Here is a 24,837-nt window from a genome sequence, read left to right as displayed (position 1 = left end):
TTCCATTTTTATTAACAATGAGAACAATAAAACACTTCTATAAATTCTCCGTTTCCAAGAATTACAATTTTAATCTTTAGCCTTTTAACCTTGCTTACTCTTACTGTTCACAAACAAAAACACACAATAAGAATCTGGCCATGTGGCAGTGGTCTGGCAGCCAAATGATTGACCATTTTTTTTCTAAAATAATGTACAAAACACATTCTTTTATCCTTTTGCTCGTGTGAGTCAAGCAGATCAATGACTCATTTATCTTTTGGTATAAAATTTTGGAGGTAACTTGATGCACTAATTTACATACATACGCTCTGCATGCACATCCACATGCGATAGCTTTGGACACAGTTTCTATCCATCATATTCCAGTTTTAAAGCTTTGGTTAACCCAAACCTTATAATTAGGACACACTTGTCCAAAAAGCTAAGCAGTACTATTGAACAAGTAGTTACAAGACCATCATGATCTTACAGTTATGCCTGCTTTAAAAGAATAAATATTTTCATGTTCTATATTTCTTTATGCAAATTAATCCACTCTTGTCCATTTTACACTAACCAGTATACATTCTTGTACACATGTACACATTATATAAGCATTTATCCAGTGAATCTTCCATCACAACTTTGGTAAATACAGGGCAGTACTTGCTTCTCCAATGAGATCTTATTTATTCAGATTGTCTTCCAGTTTTACTGAAATAATATAACAATAATTCTTGTCTGTCATTATCACATAACTATTACCTGATATTTCGTTTTTGGATTTGGTTTGCAAGATTCTTTATATGAGTTCATGTGTTGAAGCATATTCTGTTGTGTCTGGGGAGAATAATTTTTTTTTATGCCTTATAATAAATAACGGACAGAGTCAAACCTATTGAAAAGGTTGCAAGACGCAACGAAAATTTTAGGAAAATAAAAATAAGAAAAAAGTGGAAATTTTACCAGTGAGTGTGTTACATTATAAGGCGCAAAAAGAAAATAACTCTCCCCAGACACAACAGAATATTACCTGATGGCTTTATGATGATCTTTGTATTAAATATATCTGCATTAACTTTACCTATTTATCACAGTTCTTTATTCTCTAACAAATCCTTGGTTTGTTTTTTTTATATATATATAAATATATATATACTGATTCTCTCATAACTACTTAGATAATGACCATGAAGTCTATATTTTAAAATAAGGCAGGAATATATCCAGATTTGTTGTCTTCTGTGTTCAATAGCTACTCAAAACAAATATTAGTTATTGACTAATATTGTTTTTCTTGCCACCTAAACATTTTTAGTGATCCATTCATTAAATATATTAAGCTGTAATTAAACTTTGCAACCTTAATATGCTATTTTAATTTATTTTGTTCTCTTTTTTTTCCCCGTTTTTCAGGTCAATGCCCAAAGAATAAATTTGGTATGTTCTGTAAGTCCAAATGTCATTGTAAGTCATCTGCATCATGTGACACAGATACAGGAGTATGCCTCGGAACAGTATGTGAAAACAGCTACATGGGACCAAATTGCCAACAGAGTAAATATATAAGGGCTTTTAAAAATAGTTTTTCTTACTATCTATATAAGTTCATTTTATATATTTTATATAGTTGTTTTGATATTTTTTTGTATTGTGGATTATTTTCTTCACCTTCAATGTTCATCGTCATAAATGTCGACTTCAATCAGATGTCATCAATCAGTTAAATTTACAGGTGTAGCTGTATGGTAAGAAGTTTGCTTCCTAATCACATGCTATCAGGTTCAGTCCTACTGTATGACACCTTTGGTAAGTGTTTCCCAGTATAGCCCCAAGTCAACCAAAGTCTTGTGAGTAGATTTGCCAGAGAGAAACTGAAAGAAGCCCATCATATATAGGCACAGGTGTGACTGTGTGGTAAGAAGCTTGCTTCCCAACTACATAGTCCGGGTTCAGTCCCACTGCAAGGCACCTTGAGCAAATGTCTTCTACTATAGCCTTGCGCCAACCAAAGCCTTGTGAGTGGATTTGGTATACAGAAACTCAAAAAAACTTGTATGTATATATATATATATATATATATATATATATATATATATATATATATATATATACGCACACACCTACACATACACACATGCACACATCAAGGTCATCAGCCCTCTTCCACACACACATACATACTCTCTTATACACATGCATGCGCACCTTCATTTTGGGATCACTACTACTTTATTATCTCCCTTTCTTCCTAGCTCTCCTGTGTGATCCTTCTGTCTGTCATTCACCATGATAGATCGCTAGCCACTACACATTCTTTATTTTCTCTCCTTGTTTCTTTCTGTGTTCCTTTCTGTGAAAGAGCATAGGCTCGAAACATTAAGGACTTTTTCAATTCCCGAGCGTTAAACTAATACATCTGTTTGTTGTCTACACCACCTGTCTTCATCTTTCGTTTTTGTTTTTTTTTTGTGAATTCTCCCTATATATATATATATATATATATGTATGTATGTATGTATGTATGTATCTATGTATATATTTCCGTGTCTGTGTTTTGTCCATCCCCACTCCCACCCCCACTTACTTGACAATTGATGTTGGTGTGTTTATGTACCCGTAACTTAGCAGTTTGGAAAAAGAGACCGATAGGCTTACAAAGAATAAGTTCAGGGTTGATTTGTTTGACTAAAGGTGGTGCTCCAGCATGGCCTCGGTCAAATGGCTGAAAGAAGTAAAAGAATAAAGGAATGTATATAACATATGATATAATTATAGACAGGGCAAAATTCAGCCATTTCTTCACAAACTGAAAAAATGATGAACAACCTTAATTGATTTTCAAACCTTATTGGGTTCTCATCAGAGAAACAAGCAGCCAAACTGTTACTCAACAAATGCAGCAGATATATATATATATATATATATATATATATATATATATATATAATATATATATATATATATATATATATATAATATATATATATATATACACATACTTATAATATTTGTGTATGTGTGGGTGTGAGTGTGTGCTTTTGTGTTTGTCCCCCTACCACCACCACCACTTAATAACTGGTTTGTTTGTTTACCAGTGTTAACTTAGCAGTTTGGCAAAAAATACCAAGAGAACAAGTACCAAACTTGAAAATAAATACTGGGGGCAATTTGTTCTATTAAAACCCTTCAGGGCAGTACCCCAGCATGACCACAGTCTAAAGGAAGGCCCTGGTCCATCAGGAGTCACTGCCAGCATGCCTAAGATATCTGGTAGAGTTGGAGACAGTCTAGTCACCCATAGAGTTAATCAGGTTATTCAGGAGAGTGTAATCTCCAGTGACTAGTGTGGCAAGCATCTGCGAGTGCAAGGAAGATGCCTTAGAAGTGATTATAGAAGCATCAAATTACTGGACCAGGTGATGAAATTTGTAGAGAGAATTAAAGTTCAATTAATTAGGAATAGAATTAAACTGAATGAAACGTAGTTTGGCTTTGTCCCGGGGAGAAGCATGACAGATGTTATTTTCATAGTCAGGCAACTGCAGGAGAAGAACAAAGAACAAGCCATTCTACTTGGTGTTTGTTGATCTCGAGAAAGCCTTCAACAGTGTACCTTGTTCTATGATATGGTGGTCTCTGAGGAAGCTTGGGATAGATGAATGGCTTGTGAAGACAGTACAGGCCATATACAGGGGTGCTGATAGTAAGGTAAAGAGTTGGCCATGGGTACAGTGATATGTCAACCTAGGTTGGTCCTCAGTCCCCTCCTATTCATCATCATCCACCAGGACATAACAGAAGAATTTCAGACTGGAAACTAATATATGCTGATGATCTTGCTCTCAGCAGAATTTGTAATTGAATTAGAAAAGAAATTCCAGGTGTGGAAACAGATCTTAAAGTCAACTTAGCAAAGACCAAGATCCTTGTAAGCCAGAAATCAGACCCTTGACCCTTGACCCTTCTGGTAGATGGCCATGCTCAATATGTAGACAGAAATTACAGTCACTGTACCCAGTGCAAGTTATTGACACACAAGCAATGCTAGTGGAATAGTAGGAAGGTCAACAGAGAAACTAGTGTTTGTATGTGGGAGATAAACAAGAACCATAAAGATCACAGATGCACAGGAAACTGATTTGCTTAAATGTCCCAGTGGCTCTCTGGAAGTTGCAGATAACTTTTGCCACCCAGGTGACATGATAAACAGTGGAGGAGATCGTACAGAAAGTATAATTGCTAAAATAAAAATAGAATAGAGTAAGTTCAGAGAGCTTTTACCTCTGTTGGCAACCAAAGGTCCCTCTCTCTCTTCAAGTGAAGGGAAGGTTGTATGATGCATTGTATCAACTGTAATGCTGCATGGTAGTAAGACATGGGTGCTGAATGCAGAGAGCACGTGAAGGCTGGAGAGGAACAAAGCTGGTGGTATGCTCTGTTGGATGTGCAATGTCAGTGTGCATGTGTGACAGAGCATTGGTGTATTGAGGGAAAAGTTGGGCATAAGGGGAATTATATGCAGTGGGCAAGAGAGGAGACTGTGCTGGTATGGTCATGTGATGCAGATGGATGTAGATAGATGCATAAAGAAGTGTTGATCACTTAAAGTGAAGGGAAGTTGCAGAAGAGGGGGACACAGGAAGACATGGAACAAAGCATTGAAAGTCAATCTCAAAATGCTGAACCCTATGAAGGACATGACAGAGGACCAAGATATGTGGTTAATTGCGGTACTTGAGAAGACCTGCCCACCACAACAGAATTGGGATCCTAAATCCAAGGTGCCGTGTAAAAAGCACTGGTGATGGTGCCCTGTAAAAGCACCCAGTGCACTCAGTGAAGTGGTTGGTTGTTAGGAAGGGCCCCCAGCTATAAAAACCAAGTCAGACTATGGAACAGGATGGGGACCCGGCCTGCCTGCTGCTGTCAAACCATGCAACCCATGCCAACATGGTAAATGGATATACATACATGAATGCATGTGTAATGGAACTGGTTGATTCTTTACACTGTTTGGGTGCAACCAATTTCCTTTATTTAGTTTCCAGAAACTACCAGTCAGGAACAAGAACGCAACCTTAAAAATATATATAACTCTTTATTTTCTTATTTACAAAAGAAGTACGTTGGTATATTGGTATCCACTTGGTTCGATATAGCAAGGCTGAATTTTAACATTTGTAAGATAAACCTCACAATTAATTCAGCAGCAACAGAGCAGGTCAAATCCTAAGCGTCTGGGACAGGAGAATAGGCTGTTCACACGTTTAACACGTCCTTTCTCTTCAATAACCGTGTCTCAAGTCAACAACGCTAACAAGGAACACAATAGAATTTTCTTTCCCAGTCTCTAGTGTATGTGCATGAGGGAACTTCCTTAGGCCTTTCCAGAAGGTTCCAGCCCCGCACACACACACCGAAGAATGACGTTCCGCACACGCACACTGGGAAATGACGTCACTACAAAGGCTCCCCCTCGAGTGCGGAAGCATGAAACAAAATTCCTTGTAGTAGCTTCAGAAAATAAGGTGGTTACCAAATCACCAAAAAAAAATATACATATGTATGGCACACAATATGACAAATCAAAACAAAATTTACAATATAAATAAGAATGCACCAAAAGGAAAAAAAAATACTCAAATGAACAAAGTTCAATAAGTATCATTACTGTCACTGGGAACACAATTGAGAATGTCAAATATAAATAGTCTTGGAAAGTTTCTTTGGCCAGTGAACAGTTCTGCCTGACCTCGTAACATAAGGTTTCTTCGAGGCGGGCTGCGACAATGAAGGTGGTGTTGCCGATGTTGGTGTTGATAAAGGTGCATGTGTAAATGGTGGTGTTGTCAAAGGTGCATGTAAAGGTTCAACGATGGTTGTAGCAGCAGTGTCATCAAAAGATGTTGACACCTCAAAATACGCCCTTTTAAGACGATCTACGGAGACGGTCTCCGAACGACCATTAATGTCAAGTTTGAATACTTTCGGCGTGCGGGAAATCAGACGAAAAGGTCCTTTATAAGGAGAAACAAGAGGTCCTTTGACAGAATCATCACGAACAAAAACATGTGTCCAAGAATCAAGATCTGATGGCACATTAGAAGGAGGATTTTGGTGTCGGGGGCCCATAGGAGGAAGGGCAGAAAAATATCTGCGTAGTTGAGCAACATAAGACTCTAAATTAAGAGACTGTGACTTGTCTGGCACCAACATCGTACCAGGCAATGCCAGTGTGGTACCATACAAGAGCTCGGCAGAAGAAAAACCAAGGTCTGCTTTAATCGCAGTCCGACATCCAAGCAGGGCGATAGGAAGAAATTCAGTCCACGACTGTGGATACGGTGAGGCACGCAACGCGGCCTTAAGTTGCCTGTGGAAACGCTCCACCATCCCATTAGAAGCGGGATGGTAACTAGTGGTGCGTATATGATGCATCCCCAGGATTCGTGACAACTCTTCGATTTGTCGACCACGATCTGTGGTTAAACTGGACGGTACACCGAACCTAGAAATCCAGTTAGACACGAAAGCTTTCGCAACAGTTTCAGCAGAAATGTCTGCTATAGGAATAGCTTCCGACCAGCGTGAAAAGCGATCAATACAAGTTAAAATGTATGAGAACCCGCGACTCACAGGCCATGGTCCAACCAAATCAAGGTGGACATGGCGAAAACGGGCTTCAGGAGAAGAAAACTGTCCTATGTCAACCTAAAACAGGCCATGAAACACAGTCTTTTCCAACTCTTGCATTGGAATCTCCCAATATGGCCAGCTTGTCAGAAATTGGTACTTACCCCAATAATTGTGCTAGATCATCATAAAACTGTCCTACAGTTTCATCAGAATGGGACGTTGTTGGTGCATAAATATTGACAATGGTAAGAAACCTACCTTTTGTCAGTTTAATACGGCATGATATTATCCGTTCAGATATACCACTTGGAAGCTCTGCAATGGAGGATACTAATATATTCTTGAGAGAAAACCCAACACCAGATTCTCTACGCTGACCCTTAGGTAGGCCTCTCCAAAAGATAGTATATCCATAAGTAGGTTCATTTACTTGACCCTCGCCAGAGAGACGAGTTTCAGAGAGTGCAACTTTATCAATGAAATATTTCTTGAGCTCACATGCAGTAAGTGCAGTATGCCTTTCTGGCCTCTTGTTGAAATTATCATTGAGAATAATTTCCAGTGGGTGCAGCTTGCACAGCACTAGCCCCGCACCCCGCACCCCACCTTTTGGCCCAAGAAGACTTTTGTTGGTTTGATATGAAAATTGACAAAGCCAAGAACTTCCAAGGCCTCAGGTTTTATTTTGGAAATTTCCTTCTCCTAGGTAGATTACCAACCAAGGTTAAAGAGCTTCTATCTGCCCCTGAGGTAAGCTATCCCATTCCAGACACCAAACTCAGCACTCTATAAACTGGTCAAATATCGAAAAATTAAAAATATAAGAATAAACAAATAAATAAAAAAGAAAAAAGAAAGAAAGGTACAATATGTGATTTGCAAATGTAAATAAGAATTATAAATATAAAAAAGTCAAAGATATGCAATAATTATAAATATGAATATAAAAGTAAAAATATACATATATATATATAAATAATAAAAAAGGTATGATGTGTGAATAAGAATTAGATATAAATAATATTGTATAAAGAAAAGTAAAGAAAAGAAAAAGATATAAAATAATATATATATATATATATATATATATAGATCGCCATGTTGATTCGCTAGCTTCTGCACACATTTTTTTCTCTCTCCTTGTTTCTTTTCTGTGTATCTTTCTGTTGAAGAGCGTAGGCTCGAAACGTAAAAGACTTGTTTTATTTCTATCCCTGAGCGCCATACTAATACAATTGTTTGTTTGTATTCCACCTGCCTTCGTCTTTTGTTTATTTTCATAAAACTTCCCGTTATATATATATATATATATATATATATATATATAAAAGTAAAAATATACATATAAACACATACAACAACAAAAAAGAAAAAACATATATACAGATTTACAGACATTTTGTTGGATGGCTGTTGACTGTTCAGGAGTTCATCTGCCCTTTGATGGGTCTTATTTTTCATCCTGCAGGGTGTCCAACAGCACCCTCCTCATCAAGTAAGCCTGGTGGGGTTGCCAGTGTAGTCGCTGACAAGCAAACCATGCAATAGGTTGAACTGGATTATGTTACCAGTAGCACTCAAGAGCAACCTGACATATACGTACACATATATATGTATATATATACATATATAAGAAGACGTAGGACAAAGTGGTGAGAAAGGATCTACAAATGTTGGGATTCACAGAGGTGATGACTGGGGACCAAGACTCCTGGCATCAAGCTAAGTCAAAGCGTGGTGCCCCTTGCATACAGGCTCATCCCTTGCAACCCTCTCCAGCTGAACATTCCTAATCTTGCAGGCTTGTAAGTGCTGGTGCCACATAAAAAACACGTGTGCCAGTGCTGCGTAAAAGCACTCAGTGCCACTCTGAGGGGTGGTTGGTGTTAGGAAGGGCATCCAGCCATAGGAACCATCCCAAAACAGACAGAGCCTGATCAGCCCTTCATCTGGTCAGCTCCAGTCAAACCGTCCAACCCATGCCAGTATGGAAAACAGACATTAAATGATGATGATGATGATGATATATATCTTTATATATAAAAGAGAGGTTGTGTGCTGTCTGTCTCCTACGATTTAGATTCCTAACTACTCCCACATTTTGCGGTGCAGTTTAACCAAAACTTATAGTCGTATCTTATAGTCGTGATTCATATCGAGCCCTTCTGGGTATTAGCACGCGTCTACGATGAGTCTACGATTTAAAAAAAAATTTACCATCAATTTTTACCATTCTTAATGCATTTTTGGCATATATAAGGGAAGTAACTCTCTAAAAATTTATTATCAAATCTCAGAACGTAAAAAGCTACAGTAACACCCCCCCCCCTTTGTGGTTAGCCATATTGAGATGGCTATTATACTTTACATCTCTAAAAATGCTTATATAGTTATTTCCCTTACAAACCCGAGCAACGCCGGGTGATACTGCTAGTAATATATAAAATAGTGTCTCTGTATAAGAACAAGGGAGAGAAGTCAGAGCTTTCCAACTACGGAGGCCTCATGCAGGTCAAATCCTATTGGAAAATGCAATAAAAATGGAGTAGATCTTTTAGCATTTTGTACTGAGAATAATCTGGTTGTCACCAACACTCTGTGGCATCGGTCACCAGAGCTCTCATCTCTGAGTAGATAGTTTGCTTCAGAGTACCCTCCAGAATTACCACCGACCGTGGACACCAATTTGAAGCTTGTCTGTTTCATGAGCTTTCAAGATTACTCAGAGTTCAGCACATCCACACCACAAGTTACCATCCCACTGCAACTGGGATGGTGGAACGATTCCATCGCCAGCTTAACGCTACTATCCATACTGCTCCAGATTCTCATTGTTGTTCTGCTGGGGTGCCACTCAGCTATTAAGGAGGATTTAGACTACTCCTCCACTGAACTCTTGTATGGCACCATTTTGGTACTTCCTGGCCAAATGTTGGCACCTGTCGACTTACTGAATGCGGATCTTGCATCTTACATTACACGATTCAGGTCATTCTTTGCTGACCTACCACCAATGCTTCCTCACGACCAGTCTGTTTCTTTTGCAGTACCTCCGGATATTTCTACTTGGACTCACGTGCTTGTAAGAAATGATGCCGTCAAGGGACCACTCACATCTCCATACTATTATGTTCTTAGGAGCACACTGAAACCGTTTACTGTGCACATTCACAAAAAAAAAAAAAAGAGACTGTCTCTTTCAACAGATAAAAAAGCTGTTTCCAAAACATTTATGGCACTTACTGACACCTCCATCATTCTACAAACACTACTGCTTCCACCACCACAAGCATCACTTCGACTCACCAAAACACCAACACATTCTTCACCCTACAGGACACATTCTGGCAGATCAGTTCATTGGTCGAAGAACATTCCTTAACTTTGACTTGCCAGTGACTGTTGCGGAAAATAGACTTATGTTTGTTTTAGACACCGCACTCATATTTCTTCTCTTTCTGTATCATTTCACATATTTACTTACAAAGAAATACTATATATATATCTATATATATAGAAGTGAAGTTGTGTGAGCGTCTGTCTCCTACGATTTAGATTCCTAACTACTCCCACATTTTGTGGTGCAGTTTTACCAAATTCGGGTATATTATAGTCGTGATTCATATCGAGCCCGTCTGGGTATTAGCGCGCGTCTACGATGAGTCTACGATTTTAAAAATAATTTACCATAATTTTTTTCCATTTTAAAGCATATTTTTTGGGGTTCTTCCAATTCTTTCGTGTGTCGATGGCGGCGGAGTTGGCGTCCATGCTCACACCTGCACCTGTGTTGCTTCTCCCCCTTCTTCCCTCCCTCGTGAAGCTGTGGGGAAGGCAGGGTAGGGAAATCAACGTCGTAAAGCTTTGTCAAGGAGACCAGCGTTCTTTTAGAACAACAACTTCATGGCTTGAAGTCGCCAAAACAGAAATCGCTAAAAAAGCTGAAACAGATCCACAAAAACGGCAAAAACCGCCACACAGGGCAGGTTTCCTGTGCAAACAATTTGCACAACCGAATGTTTTAGTTGTTGCACAAATCTTTATATATAAAAGTGAAGTTGTGTGTCTGTCTCCTACGATTTAGATTCCTAACTACTCCCACATTTTGCGGGGCAGTTTAACCAATAGTATCTTATAGTCGTGATTCATATCGAGCCCTTCTGGGTATTAGCGCGCGTCTACGATGAGTCTACGATTTTAAAAAAAATTTACCATCATTTTTTCCATTTTAATGCATTTTTTCGCTATTATATAAGGAAAGTAACTCTCTAAAAATGTCTACGATGAGTCAACGATTTTTAAAAAATTACCATCATTTTTTATTCCATTTTTAATGCATTGTTTTGCTATAACTCTAAAAATGCTTACAAACCCGAGCAACGCCGGACGATACTGCTAGTATATATATATATATAATATATATATATATATATATATATATACACACACAGCATATATTTAGTATATATATACTATATTATATATATATATAATATATATATATATATATATACACACACAGCATATATTAGTATATATATATACTATATATATACACACAGCATATATTTAGTATATATATATACTATATATATATATACACACAGCATAAACATATCTTTCAACAAGATTTTTGTATCATACTTTATTCTGTTTGATTGGACACCTTTCTTTGTATATATTTGCATAGTATTTTTCAATTATTCTGCCATAATTCGGATTCTGTACATCACACATTTCGTTCTCTGCAAGGACAGACATTTTCTCTGTGTTTCCTCCAAGTTTGCACTCTTGCATTGTTCATACAACTGGTTTGCATGTTTCATTCTTCTGTGCCTTTCTGTCGCACACTCACATTTTGTCTACCTTCCTTTTGTTCGACATTTGCAGTCTAGGGAAGAGGGCTGTAGGTGCAGTTACCTCTCCTGATGGTAGCTGTCTAAATAGCTCGCCACTAGGTGGCACAGCATGTAACTCTGATGTTCTGGCATTTGGTCCTTCCTCTTTGTCATCGCAGCAGCAGTGTGCAAGGACATGACCTCCTTAGCGCTTGCATAGACATTGAGCAACTATGTCATAGGATGCACAGAAGCTGAACATGGCCTTTCACTTGTAAATACCTTTTGTGATTTATTCAACTTGTATATATTTGTGACCCGGAGTAAAAGGCATTTGAAAGCTACAGCTTGGTTCTGTGGATATTCATTGTACAGTGTTCTTTCTTTGAATGACATCTTCTATTCCAGCTTTCTGAATGGAGTCGTTATTTGGTGGTTTCACTATTTGAGACCACAGCCATCTAAAAAGTGTTCTCTGGTGACAAAAACCAAAAGCAATCAGATATTCACACTCGAATCTGCTAAAATGCATTGAGAGTAGATACATTATAATACTGAAAAACAAGAAAAGCACCCGAAGGCCGCAGACCTCCACCAAGCAGCTAATTTCTACCCATATACATGCATGCTGAAAATCGCCCAATTTCCCAAACCAACGCCAGCAAAAACATAACCTCCTTGGCGGGGTTTTAAAAAAATAACACAGCCCGGAAGAGATACACAGTCAGCTCTGTGGAACCGTAGCCCATTCAAGCAGAGGGTTATTGTTTTCAGAGACATATCTGGGTGTGGGTGGTTTATCTGGTATTTGTTGGGGGTAATCCTCTAAGGATCATTTGAATGCCTGGGCTTTTCGAGTCTATCCCAATAGTCAAGGTTTGTCATGTCATCCTCTGCAGACCTCCGCGAAGCAGCTCATTTTAAGATAGATACACGAGTAAAATTACTAATAGAGAAACGAAAATAATCTTTGGAAACAGCAACGCCACCATAGGTTACGTGGAAACGATAAACGTGTTTTCAAGGGAGATAATCAAAGAACGTAACTAATACTTCCTGTAAAGTAAATATAACAAATGAAAAATCCTTCAAGAATCATCTGTTCCTTGTGTCATTACCAACTTTTCCAGCAAGTTTCATCAAATAGCGTTCACAACTTTTTGAGTTATTTTGCACACAAACGGACAGACGGACAAACCAACGCCGACGAAAACATAACCTCCTTCCTTGGCGGAGGGTAATAAGCAACAAAACAAACAGAACCACAGAGATGAATTGGATATTTATGTTCTACCCGAAATAAGCTCAGTAACTTTATTTCAATACGATTAAAAAGGTGAATATAAAGATCTTCAGCCGCGAGCCAAAAAAAAACGAAACAAAACAAAACAGCCTGCTGTGTGTTAACAACTGTGTAGAAAACGAATATGACAAAAAAAAAAGATTTGCGCAAACGAACCTAGGAAGAGGACTTTTGGAAAATTCACAAGATCCAATTTTTCCGTCATAACTTTCAGGAAAATGGAAATATATTGATTTTTTTTTTGTTACGGAATCCCACGTTTTTGTTTATGGAGGATCCGATTCTGAAAAAAATTTTCAAAAATCGCATTTTCAAAATTTCAAATCTCCAGCCTTGGCCTTCAAGCAGACTATCCACATGCTAGAAATAACAGCCAAATCTCACAAAACTGTGATAACATAATGAAAAAAATTACTGCGGCTAATTACTTTTTTCAGAGTAATTTCCCGTAGTAATATGACAAAGTAATTCACGTGAAATTAAAGTGGTTTTTTTAAAGCTTTTTTCGAGTTGTTCTTTTCAAGCAATCTACGTGGGAAAATACGGAAATTATGAATAAAAGGAAAAAAATAAACACAAATTCAAATTTTAATTTCAAATTTTTTATGAAAAACTCCGACCCAAAATTCCCCCCTCCCCTGCTATCCCGCTGTCTAAAAGTGGAAATGAACGGTTGTTTTGTCTGTTTCTGCATACGTTATAGTGAAACAGTAAAAGGATCACGACAGGGCCCGGTCACTAAAACGAAAAAAAAAAAGAAAAAAGTCTAATAGGTGTTATGGGATCGCAGTTTTGTGAGATTTGGCTGTTATTTCTAGAATGTGGATAGCCTTGCTTGAAGGCCGAGGCCGTAGAATTGGGAGGGGAAGGGGTTGGGGGTATATATAAATTGAAATTTTACAAGCAAATTTTTTCCTGAATGCTAATCTTCGTATTTCGCAAAAAAAAAAAAAAAAATCCGGAAAAAGTGAAAAATGAAGGTGGGGAGGAGGAATTGAAGTTTTGAAAATGCAATTTTCCTCTCCCCCATATTCATTTTCTATACAGTTGTTAACACCCAGCAGGCTGGGTTTTTTTGTTTTTTGTTAACGGGTGAAGTTCTTTAATTAAAATTGGTGCATTCTCAGAGAATTTTACAACTGAAGCAAAACTTCTTTTGATAGTAATTCGAATTGTGTCATCATTTCCTTTGGTTTCCATAATCTGGATCCCAGACATGTTTCAGGGATGTTTCAATCGACAAATGCTATCTTGATTTTGTACTAATTTGATCAATCCTTAATATAAGTAATACTGTATATTATGTCACCTCTACGTTCAAGTATTAGGGAACAAGATGTTTTATGGATTGATTATCCGGTCTGGTGAAGTTGTAATGACTTCAAAAAAAAAAAAAGGATTAGTTGAAGGGAGGCAACTCCTACAGTTATACACTTGGATTACAGAATTTTCAATGGAATTGGAAGAAACAATAAAAAATATAAAATGATATCCCAAAATTATTCCTATATTTCCTGGTGTTCAATGAACTTCACTGATGAGCTAAATAATTGCAGTTGCGAAATGCAAACAAAGCTAAAAACTAATCGTTTACTTGGTAAAACGATACTAACTACAATACTCTCCATAATACTTAACTAATTATGATACTGTGATAAGGTGAGTGCAAGTGGTTATGCCTGTGTGTTTAGCTCAGGAAGGCTCTGGAACCGTGCATCCGAAAAAAAAAACGAATTTGATTGGCAAAATCTGAGTCTCAAAGAAAATGACGTCCATAAGTAATAACAGGAAAATATAATTTCTTACATGTTCATACAAATATGCCATTACTAAAGTATTGTTATGAACATTCTGTGAATATGTGAAAAGCAAGTACTCCCATGGTGGACATTTCTTTACCTTACCACAAGATAGATTCTCTTTAGACAAAGTTAGACTCTATTTATTAAAGAATTGTAAAATGTGAAGGATGGATTTGTTGAGGTTTTGCAAACTTTTAAAAAATGATGTTTTATTAAACATCCTGGAATATATTGTTGGTGATTGAGAAAATGAGATGTGTGAAAGAGAATGGTGGAAGTGATAGTACCGGTGGCTATCAGTGGCAAAAGTGGTGGTGGTGGTGGTTGGTAGCAGCAATGGCAACTGCGTCCACATAGCTTTATTTGTTATATTGGTTGTCTTCAGATTTCTGGGAGTTTCAAAGTCATATTCTAAATCTTGTTCAGCTCGAATTTCACTTTCTTCTCTCTTTTATATTCTTACTACTTTCATTTTTCTCACCTCGTAACTTTTAAACACTATAACTCTTTCTACTTTAACATGTTTACTACCGGAGTGTCCTACAATCATATTGTCCCACATGCAGTTTCACTGCCCACTTTGCCTTTCTCCCTCTGTCACATTGCACTTCAGTTTCTATCCCATTATTCACTAACACCCCTGTCCCTTTTTCAAACTTCTATAATCATGAACAGCAGCAGATTAGCTCTTTGAATTGCTCATCTGGCTGCCAAACAATATAAAATCTCTATTTTTGTATCATTACCCAACAAGGTATCTACTAGTGCAGTAGAAGGCCAGCCTTTACAAAGACACCTCTTGAGAGTTCTTTTGACTAAGCTTCATGGTTTTCAAGTTGAACCCATTAACCAGCATTTTATAATATGGACCATATTCCAAAATCAGTGATTGAATATCACTTTTCTCTCTATTGGTGGCTCAAACAAAGTTAATTTAATTCTGTCACATCAGACAAATGTAGGTAACCTTTTTTTTTTCTGCGTGATATAATATAGAGAGAATCTAATTTTGCATGAAGTTCATTAATTTTAATTTTAATGCCTTAATTATAGTTTCTTAAATTATAATCTGAACTAATGTGCTGATATATTTTTCTTCTTTGTTACTAGGAAAAATTGTGCCAAAATATAACCAGAAAAATGACAAGAAATTATCGGTTGTATTTGATGGAAACATACAGAATACAAAAGCTACACATTGTTATCATACCCAGCACACGAAAGATTCAACAGTATCCATGTGGGTTGGCAAGGTGAAAATAAAAAGACTTGTGATTTATACACTCCAATCAGAAATAAGTAAGTTTAATTTATTAATAACAAATCATCCTGTTAGTTTTCACTTCATTCATTAATTTAGTATTGTTTTTATCAATGAATCTCTTTTGTAAATTTGCTATTGTTCATTACACTACAAACAGGAGAGAGGTAACAGTGAATACAGTAGTTCTTGTTGTTGTCACTATACAGTGTTAATATTCAAGACATTTGACTTCCAAACGGCTCAGTTCAACTGGTTGTAAAATAGGTTCCATAGAGAGGGAACACACTAACATTGTTAGCAATGACATCATTGTAAACATTAACAATACTGTAAACAATGGCTTTGTCAAAAAGGACTACAATTTATATCCTTTTTACAATGAGCACAAGGCCTGAAAATTTGAAGAAGGATACAAGTCGATGACATCAACCTCAGTGCTCTATATGTTCTATATTTTATTAACCCTGGAAGGATGACTGACAAAGTTGACAAAGCTGGTGGATTGTGATCTCAGAACATAAGCCAATGACCACAATTTAAATATCCTCATTGTAAATAATTCTTTCTAATTTCGGCTCAGTGTCAGCAATTTTGAGGGAAACCCTTAATACTCGACTGGTGCTTTATTTTATCAACTCAAAGAAAAGTAAAGTTGCTCTCAGTAGAATTTGAACTCAGAATATAAACAGCCAGAAGAAATGCCACTAAGCATTTTGTACAAAGCACTTATGATTCTGCCACTTTAATCATTGTAAATAATGATTTCACTGTAAACAATAACATTATAAGTATTTCATTAGCTTGCAGTGATGCTGTTGTATAACTTAAGACAATTCTGATTGAGCAGCTGCACGGTCAAAGACTTTCAAACTAATATCACACCATCTTTGTTTATATTAAATACTGAATTTATATTAGATTAGACTGTCCTGGATTCACAACTTCCCTTGTTTTTTTGGAGGGTGGGGTTTGGTATTTTTTAAGATGTTAGGGTCTATAAGATCTGGTTGTTATTCCTAGTGAGTCAAGTGACCATGTAGCAATGCAGTTGTTGTAGAAGGAGAGTGCCTGTGTAGTGTTAGCAAGAAGATAATTCTCCAGTGTCCTGTAGGAAGGCTCTCTAATTTTTTTTCATTGCAACACAAAATTATTCTAATTTATAAACTTGATTCAACTGATTTTTCTGGAAACTCAATCATTAGATTCTTTAAATTTGTACTTTTCTGTCAAATACTTGAGGTTGTTCATTAGTCTTGAGTATTCAAAGCTATGATTAAAGGCATTCCAGCCTGGACAGGTTTTGCAGAAGTACATTTATCAGCATGTGCTTCTCTTTTTTAAGACAGTAGAATGTGACCTGAGGGGAAGTCAGCTCCTACTTTTGGCATATTGAGTGAACACATAGTGGCTTTTTATTTGTCTCCTGTCATAAAGTGTGTAGGAAGTTGTTCTATGTTGAAGTTGCATTACTTTAGAGAGACTTTAGTTGAATCCTTATAAATTTACTGGGTTGAAGAATTAAGGATCAGAGTCATAATAAACAAGAAAACAGTTAATGAAGGGAAAAAAATACTTATAAGAAAGAAAACTAAATTTTCTTCGAATCACACACTGTTATCTTATAAAATGAATCATACATTGGAAATGTCTTCTGCCTGATAAAAATAACTGAATGATCATGGTTTGAATACTTTTCCGTATGCTCAGTCTTATCAAGGCCTAAACAGCAGCAACAACAACAGTACAAAAGGCAAATTCATTCAGCTTTGGTAGATTGTTATTTCTCTTGATTGAGTAGATTTATTATCAAACATATTTATGTCAGGATCATTCAGTTTTTTCCACTATTTCTAGAACTACATATCCTTTTATAACGTATTTAAAACTATCATTTGACAGAATTTTTTTGTTTCCAAGTTTTATGAAGCATAATGATGATTATATATCAAACTAATTTGATATATAATATGTTTTAAATTAAGTTTAGTGATGTCCATAGGCTGTTGTAGGCATAAAGAAATTTATAAATGTCCAATAAACTAGGGTTAACGTATTTAATGGTTAATTATTATTATATTGTGCATGTTATGAAAATTGTTTAAAGATAATTGTTTGAAAACAATTATTTGAAAAATAGTTATTTGAAATAAATATCACTTGTGTACTTAATTTTTAATTTTATCATTTTTGTTTAAATGAAATAAAAAACTTAGAATAACTAACATTTCGTACAATTGTCCTTTTTGAATAATTTCCATTCATACAATTTTCCATTCAAATAAATGTTTTTCGAATAATTGTTTTCGAACAATTATTTTCAAACAATGTTCACATAATCATATTGTGAGATACATGGACAGATTAATTTAAGATAAATATGCAGATAGATAGATAGTAAATATTAACATGTTTAATATGTAACAAAAAATAATTATGCAGAAAGCTAGATAGACAAAAACGGCAGAAAGATGGACAGATAAGCATGCCGGAATCTAACATAGTTAATATTATAGAATAGTTCGTCTGTCTTTATGTTCTGAGTCCAAATTCCACCAAAGTTGACTTTGCCTTTCATCCTTTCAGGGGTCAATAAATTAGGTACCAGTTGCTTACTGGGGTTGATCTAATTGACTGGCCCCTGCACAAAAATTTCAGGCCTTGTGCCTAGAGTAGAAAAAATATTATAGAACTGTAGTTCCCAACCTTTTCACTACCAAGGACTCCTTTTATTTAAATGTATTTTGACCAGGAGGAGGAACAATCCAGGCATGCTTCTATCTTATTCTGACCTTCTCAGTAAAATATAGCTTATACTGTCCTTCTCAAAGTCAGGATGAATGAACCACTAAGTACTTTAATTGATGTAACAGACTTCTTTAAAGATTGTATAATTGAGAAAAACCAACTGTCCAGTTTAATTTCATTGCCTTATAACAGGTCTTCTTGTTCATAATGTTATAGAATTATATATTTAGTTTCATCAATCATCTAAAATAATAACATTCTTAATTTTGACATCCTAAATGGTTGAGGTAATGAGATAGAGAGAAGTTTGAATCTTATCCCCTCCATCACAATGTTCTCTCTCACTCTCTGCAAACAAGGTGTTTTGCTCTCACCTAGCCCAGTCAACCTAGCTGCTAATGAGAGCCACAGGGTAGGGACAACTCCAAGCAGCAGAAAGACTGTTAATGTTGTTGCTATTGTTTAGCTCTAAGTCAATTTTGCTCAAAGACACTCCAGCTATGACCATCTCTGTTGTTTTCTTTTTTGCTTTTTAAGAAGTGGGATGTGATTTGAGAGAGGTTTGACTACTATTTATTGCAGCTTAAAAGGTTATTTCAGGAGAACAAATTGGATAATGTTGGTTAAAGCAGGGTGGTCATGGCTGGAATGCTTTTGATTACAAATCTTCTTGATCATGGGTGATTTGTAGCTAAACAACAACATATTTAACCAAGATACTTTTGAAAGTTTCAACATATTTGCCACTTACATTTCCTCAGCCCAACCATTAACATATGCTATTTACAAAATATACTTCTACACATCCCCTATCATATAAACAGGATTATATTCTCATTATTTACTTTTTTATACTGAAAATGTATTAAATCTAAAATTACAAATGGATGTTCAAGCTATTAAAATGCTTTGTTAAAACTAATTCAAAGAAATATTTTATGTCATACAATTTATTCAAAATTATTTTTCAGAATTATTCCAGAATTTTAAAGTGTATGCTAGTGATAGGAAAAATATTTCGAATGGAACACTTCTCTATGAAAATTCACATGCAATTAACCCGAATGGAATTGTAGACATAAATTTCCCTCTGAGTAAATATGGAAATAGACTGTTCATTGTTTTACCAGGAAATAATCGCAAATTAAATCTCTGTGAGGTGTTAATTGGTGGCGGTAAATATTTATATTTTTTATTATTATTTTGCTGATTGCATTTACTTAATGTATGCCAAATAAAATTCTTGAATTTAAAAAAAAAAAACCAGTTTACAACTTCCTATTTATTTAACTCATCAGCATTTATTTGTTTAGCTTGTCTATATCGTATTTAATTAAACAATATAGTATTTATGTAATTAACCTGTCAATATTATTTTTTATTGTAATTAAAGTATCAATATTTAGGGCGGTGAGCTGGCAGAATCGTTAGCACACCAGGTGAAATGCTTAGTGGTATTTCGTCTGCCGTTACGTTCTGTGTTCAAATTCCACCAAGGTCGACTTTGCCTTTCATCCTTTTGGGGTTGATTAAATAAGTACCAGTTATACACTGGGGTCAATGTAATCGACTTAAACCCCTTGTCTGTCTTTGTTTGTCCCCTCTATGTTTAGCCCCTTTGTGGGCAATAAAGAAAGAAATATTTATTTAAATAACTGATTAAAACTATCTTTACATAATTAACTTGTTAATACTGTATTTGCATTTTTATTATTTAGTCCTTCTGATTTTGTTTAATTATAATTGTTTATAAACTCATATTTAAGATTCATTTTAAAGACAAAAAAGAATTTTATGTTAGAGATCATTTAGAACAAGCCTATACTTATAAGTGAGTTTTATTTTAAATGGAACAAATTCTTTTCCCACAGTAAAATAATTAATTCCACTTGGCAAACTTTTAGCATTTTGCTTACACACTATCATACTACCATTTCCCACAAATTCTACTCTTTCACTCTACTTTATTAAATTACTAATACTTAATAATCTAATTAAGCCCATTACTTGGCAATTTTTGTTAAAAATAGAGACAAACTGTAATGGTATTTGTAGAAACAGTTTAGTTACTCTAACCTTATTCTCTTCCTGGGAAAATAAGTGTTTCTTTTTAAAAATAACGACTACTACTGAAGGGAGAATGTTTATGAGAATAACACTTTACCAAAAGACTGTGATGTTATAATTTCAATAGAATAGATGTTGGAAGCTACAAATTTCTCAAGAATTATCCTAAAATTAATCCTCCAAATAGTGAAATAGAAATTGAAGAGAAAATAGAGATTACAACGAAGTGCATTAATTTGTTGCAATGAAGTTGTAGAATAAATCAAGATGGTAAATGTGAGATTTCTAAATTATTTCCACAAAAATACTCTAGGAACCAACCTTGAGATGGCAATTGTACATTGTTATGTCAACATTGGCTTGTTTTACTAAAGAAAATATTTGGAATAGATTTGTGTTTATAAAACAAAGAAAATTTTAGATACAGAGAATATCTTTAAATTCCTGAACAGAGAAAGTATAGAAGATTGTTTTAATAAACACCATTGTTTGTCTATGAATATTTATGCTTCAACATGATAAATCCCAGCTGAACAAAAAGCAGTCTTGATGTGAAAAGATCTTCCACAGCAAATCTGCTTTACTAAACCTTCTTTAATCAATGCAATTCACCAATGGGTAGAACCACTATTACAAAGAGGAAGCATAGAACAAAAATAAAGAATCCATGGAATTGATCTATGAATTTTCTAAAAATATTGATCTACATAAGTAACTCAGTTAATCCCTAGAGCAATGAAAGAAGACTTTTAGACTCTTTCAGAAGTTTATGCCATCATGATGAAGAATTCTGATCTTTTTGACACTGTTAAAAGTAATTAACTAAACTGTCCACACCTGAGACAGTTCTGCTACATCTGGAATGATTGGTGCTGCTATGCAAACAAACCCCTAAATTGTATCAAACTAGCACTCTCTGTCAAAGTTTCTACAACTGGATGCCCTTCCTAATGCCAACCACTCCGAGAGTGTAGTGGGTGCTTTTACATGCCACCAGCACGAGGGCCAGTCAGGTGGTACTGGCAACGGCCATACTCAAGTGGTGTTTTTTTATGTGCCACCTGCACAGGAGCCAGTCCAGCGGCACTGGCAATGACTTTGCTTAAATGTTTTTCACGAGCCAGCAATGCAACGCAGATAACGATCACGTTTGAATGGTGCTTTTTACGTGCCACTGTCATGGAAGCCAGTCAGCTGCTCTGGCAGTGATCACGCTCAGATGCTGCTCTTAGCGCTCCACTAGCACGGATGCCAGTCATGAGGTGTTGTCATTGAATTTGATTTCGATTTCAGTTGCCTCAACAGGTCTTCGCAAGCAGAGTTTAGTGTCCAATGTAGGAAAGGTATGCATAAGTGGGCTGGTTACACCCCTGGCATAGGCCACGGGTTATGGTCTCACTTGGCTTGCTGAGTCTTCTCAAGCACAGCATATTTCCATAAGTCTTGGTCACTAGTCATTGTCTTGGTGAGGTCTAATGTTCGAAGGTTGTGCTTCACCACCTCATCTCAGATCTTCCTAGGTCTACCTCTTCCACAAGTTCCCTCAACTGCTAGGGTGTGGCACTTTTTCACACAGCTATCCTCTTCCATTCTCGCCACATGACCATACCAGCGCAGTCGTCTCTCTTGCACACTACATCTGATGCTTCCTTAGGTCCAACTTTTCTCTCAAGGCACTTACACTCTGTCAAGTATGCACACTGACATTACACATCCAGCAGAGCATACTGGCTTCATTCCTTGCAAGCTTATGCATGTCCTCAGCAGTCACAGCCCATGTTCGTATACATGCGTCATACAGTCTACCTTTTACTCTGAGTGAGAGGCCCTTTGTGATCAGCAGAGGTAAGAGCTCTCTGAACTTTACCCAGGCTATTCTTATTCTAGCAGCTACACTTTCAGCGCACCCTCCCCCACTACTGAGTTGGTCACCTAGGTAACGGAAGCTATCAACTAAATTTGGTTTTTCTCCCTGGAATGTGGCGGAAGTTGTTCTCTGCACATTTTCAGTGTTTATTGCTCCTGAGCATCTGCCACATACAAAGACTACCTTCCCAGTTAGCCTTCCTATGATTTATTTCCATACTTCTATATTTTAAGGCACATAATTAAGTTTTTAGTGTTGCAGTTATAAATGAACCCTAACCCTAACCTCTCCTAGTTGTAAACTTGTTTCATCTTACACTTCCAATTTGTTGTTGACCATTCAGATTGCAACAGTGGGTGGTTTTCTGAAAACTGCAGCAGAGAATGTCACTGCAAGAGACCGACAAAATGTAATTCCACTAATGGTGATTGTCTTGGTGGTTGTATTCCTGGCTGGAAAGGCAGCAACTGTTACACAAGTAAGTCGTCTTTCTGATAAATTTTAGTTTTAGATAAAAACAAAGTCTTTGTTTTTGTTGTTGCTTATTTCCCCAATCTCTTAAAACATTCACAGTCTTTTATTTTGATGCTAAGTCTACTTGTAATTCTTTTATTGGTTTTACTCATTAGCCTATGGCCATACTGGAGCATCACTTTCAAAGATTTTTGTCAATTATATCAATTGAAATACTTTGATATTTATTTCATCCTTGTTCTAAGATACAAAGTGCAAAAGAGACACCAATGTAAGGAAAGATAACTCTCCTGGACGTTAATACTGCCGAGTATTTCTATATGAATAATAATAATGAAATTATTGTATACAGTGCTCAGGTGCCCCACAACTTGTCAGAAAGTGCATATAAAGTACATGCAGTAATGTAGAAATGTCTGGAAAGTGAACATGCTTGTGTGTGTATGGAGGGGAGAAAATCAAGTGTAGTGTTGGCGAATCTCAGGAAGCATGGAAGTTTTGAAGGATGCAGTGCTCCGACAACTAACAACCGATGCCGGCAGTTTGTTCCACGCTTCAGCAACTCTCAGCGTGAAAAAATGTTTCCTGAAGTCATGGGAGCTGTGCTGTTTTCTTACTTTGTAAATATGTCCACGGGTGTTAGATGGGTGGAGTTTGAAGAGGTGCTCAGAGTTATTGTTTGTGCGATGGTTGATAATTTTATGGGTGTCTGCCAAGTCAGCTGCCAGACGTCAGAGTTTCAATGTGTCCATGCCCAGGGAAGTAAGGCGTTCAGGATATGGCAAATGCCTGATGGAGGGTATTCTTTTGGTTGCACGTCGCTGAACAGCTTCCAGACGATTGATGTCCTGGGCAAGATAGGGGTTCCAGACCGGTGATGCAAATTCCAGGTGAGGTCTTACCATAGCTATATAAAGCCACAGATAGGTAGCTGGAGAGCGGCTCACAAAGGATTTGGTGAGTGATGCCAAGACACCCTCAGCCTTCTTGACAATTTTAGTGATGTGTTTTGTCCAACGCAAATCACTGTCGACAATAACACCCAGGTCGCGTTCACTTGAAGACTTTTTGAGACTAGTGTTGTGGAGGGAGTAGGTGGACACTGGGTTTCTCCTCCCAAAATGTATGGTGGTACATTTGTCCACAGCCAGCTTGAGTTGCCAGTCCATGATCCACTGCTGCACTGTGTCCAGGTCTGCTTGCAATAGAGATCCATAGTGTACAGGATTTGACCTCTTTATTTCGAGGTACAGCTTGATGTCATCTGCATATTTCAGCACTGTGGCATTCTTTAAGTTGGCATCTATGTCATTAACATATGCAACAAATAAAAGGGGGCCAAGAACAGATCCCTGCGGCACACCAGATGTCATCTCATAGGGCGAAGAGTGCTGTCCTAGAACTGTAACAACCTCTTTTCGGCCGAAAATAAAGGACTTTAACCAGTTATAGAGTTCGTCTCTTACACCCAACGCAGAAAGCTTCACCATAAGTCTTTTGTGTGGCACAGAGTTAAAAGCTTTAATCAATTTTCCCCCCACATACTTGTCCAGAGTGTGACTTTAAACTGTATCCTGTAGAGAGGCCCTGATTTGGGAGTTCCAAGGTTTTGCAGTGTGTGGACCCACTTCTTAATCCCAGATATACTTTGACCAGGAGTAGTAGCACCTGTCAAGGCCCCAGTTATGGATTAATTAGCATACTAGGGCTTGCCTACCTATGCATGTGATGATGACTAGTTCTGGCAGACTCTTTTCATGAAGAAACTTTCATGGGTCAACAGAAGGTGGCTGAAGCAATGTCTTGTAAAGTACAGAGGGCAAGATAAGGCAAGTAAGGCATCTTGGTCATCTACT

At 36.7% G+C, this 24,837-nt stretch overlaps 1 protein-coding gene across 2 annotated transcripts in view; it reads left to right on the top strand.

The window, feature by feature from the left end:
* The first annotated feature begins 1,397 nt into the window (after positions 1–1,397).
* The window catches only part of LOC115218423 (receptor-type tyrosine-protein phosphatase T-like), a 113,521-nt gene continuing 90,081 nt past the window's right edge, over positions 1,398–24,837 (top strand). For both annotated transcript variants that reach the window (XM_029788228.2, XM_029788229.2), the window contains exons 1-4: positions 1,398–1,539; positions 15,675–15,863; positions 19,545–19,748; positions 22,851–22,985. In XM_029788228.2, coding sequence (XP_029644088.1) covers positions 1,425–1,539; positions 15,675–15,863; positions 19,545–19,748; positions 22,851–22,985 — 643 coding nt within the window. In that variant the 5' untranslated portion in view covers positions 1,398–1,424. The remainder of the gene's footprint in view (positions 1,540–15,674; positions 15,864–19,544; positions 19,749–22,850; positions 22,986–24,837) is intronic.

The sequence above is a fragment of the Octopus sinensis genome, linkage group LG13, assembly GCF_006345805.1.
Source record: "Octopus sinensis linkage group LG13, ASM634580v1, whole genome shotgun sequence".
NCBI lineage: Eukaryota > Metazoa > Mollusca > Cephalopoda > Octopoda > Octopodidae > Octopus > Octopus sinensis.
This window is presented reverse-complemented; position numbering and strand designations above follow the sequence as displayed.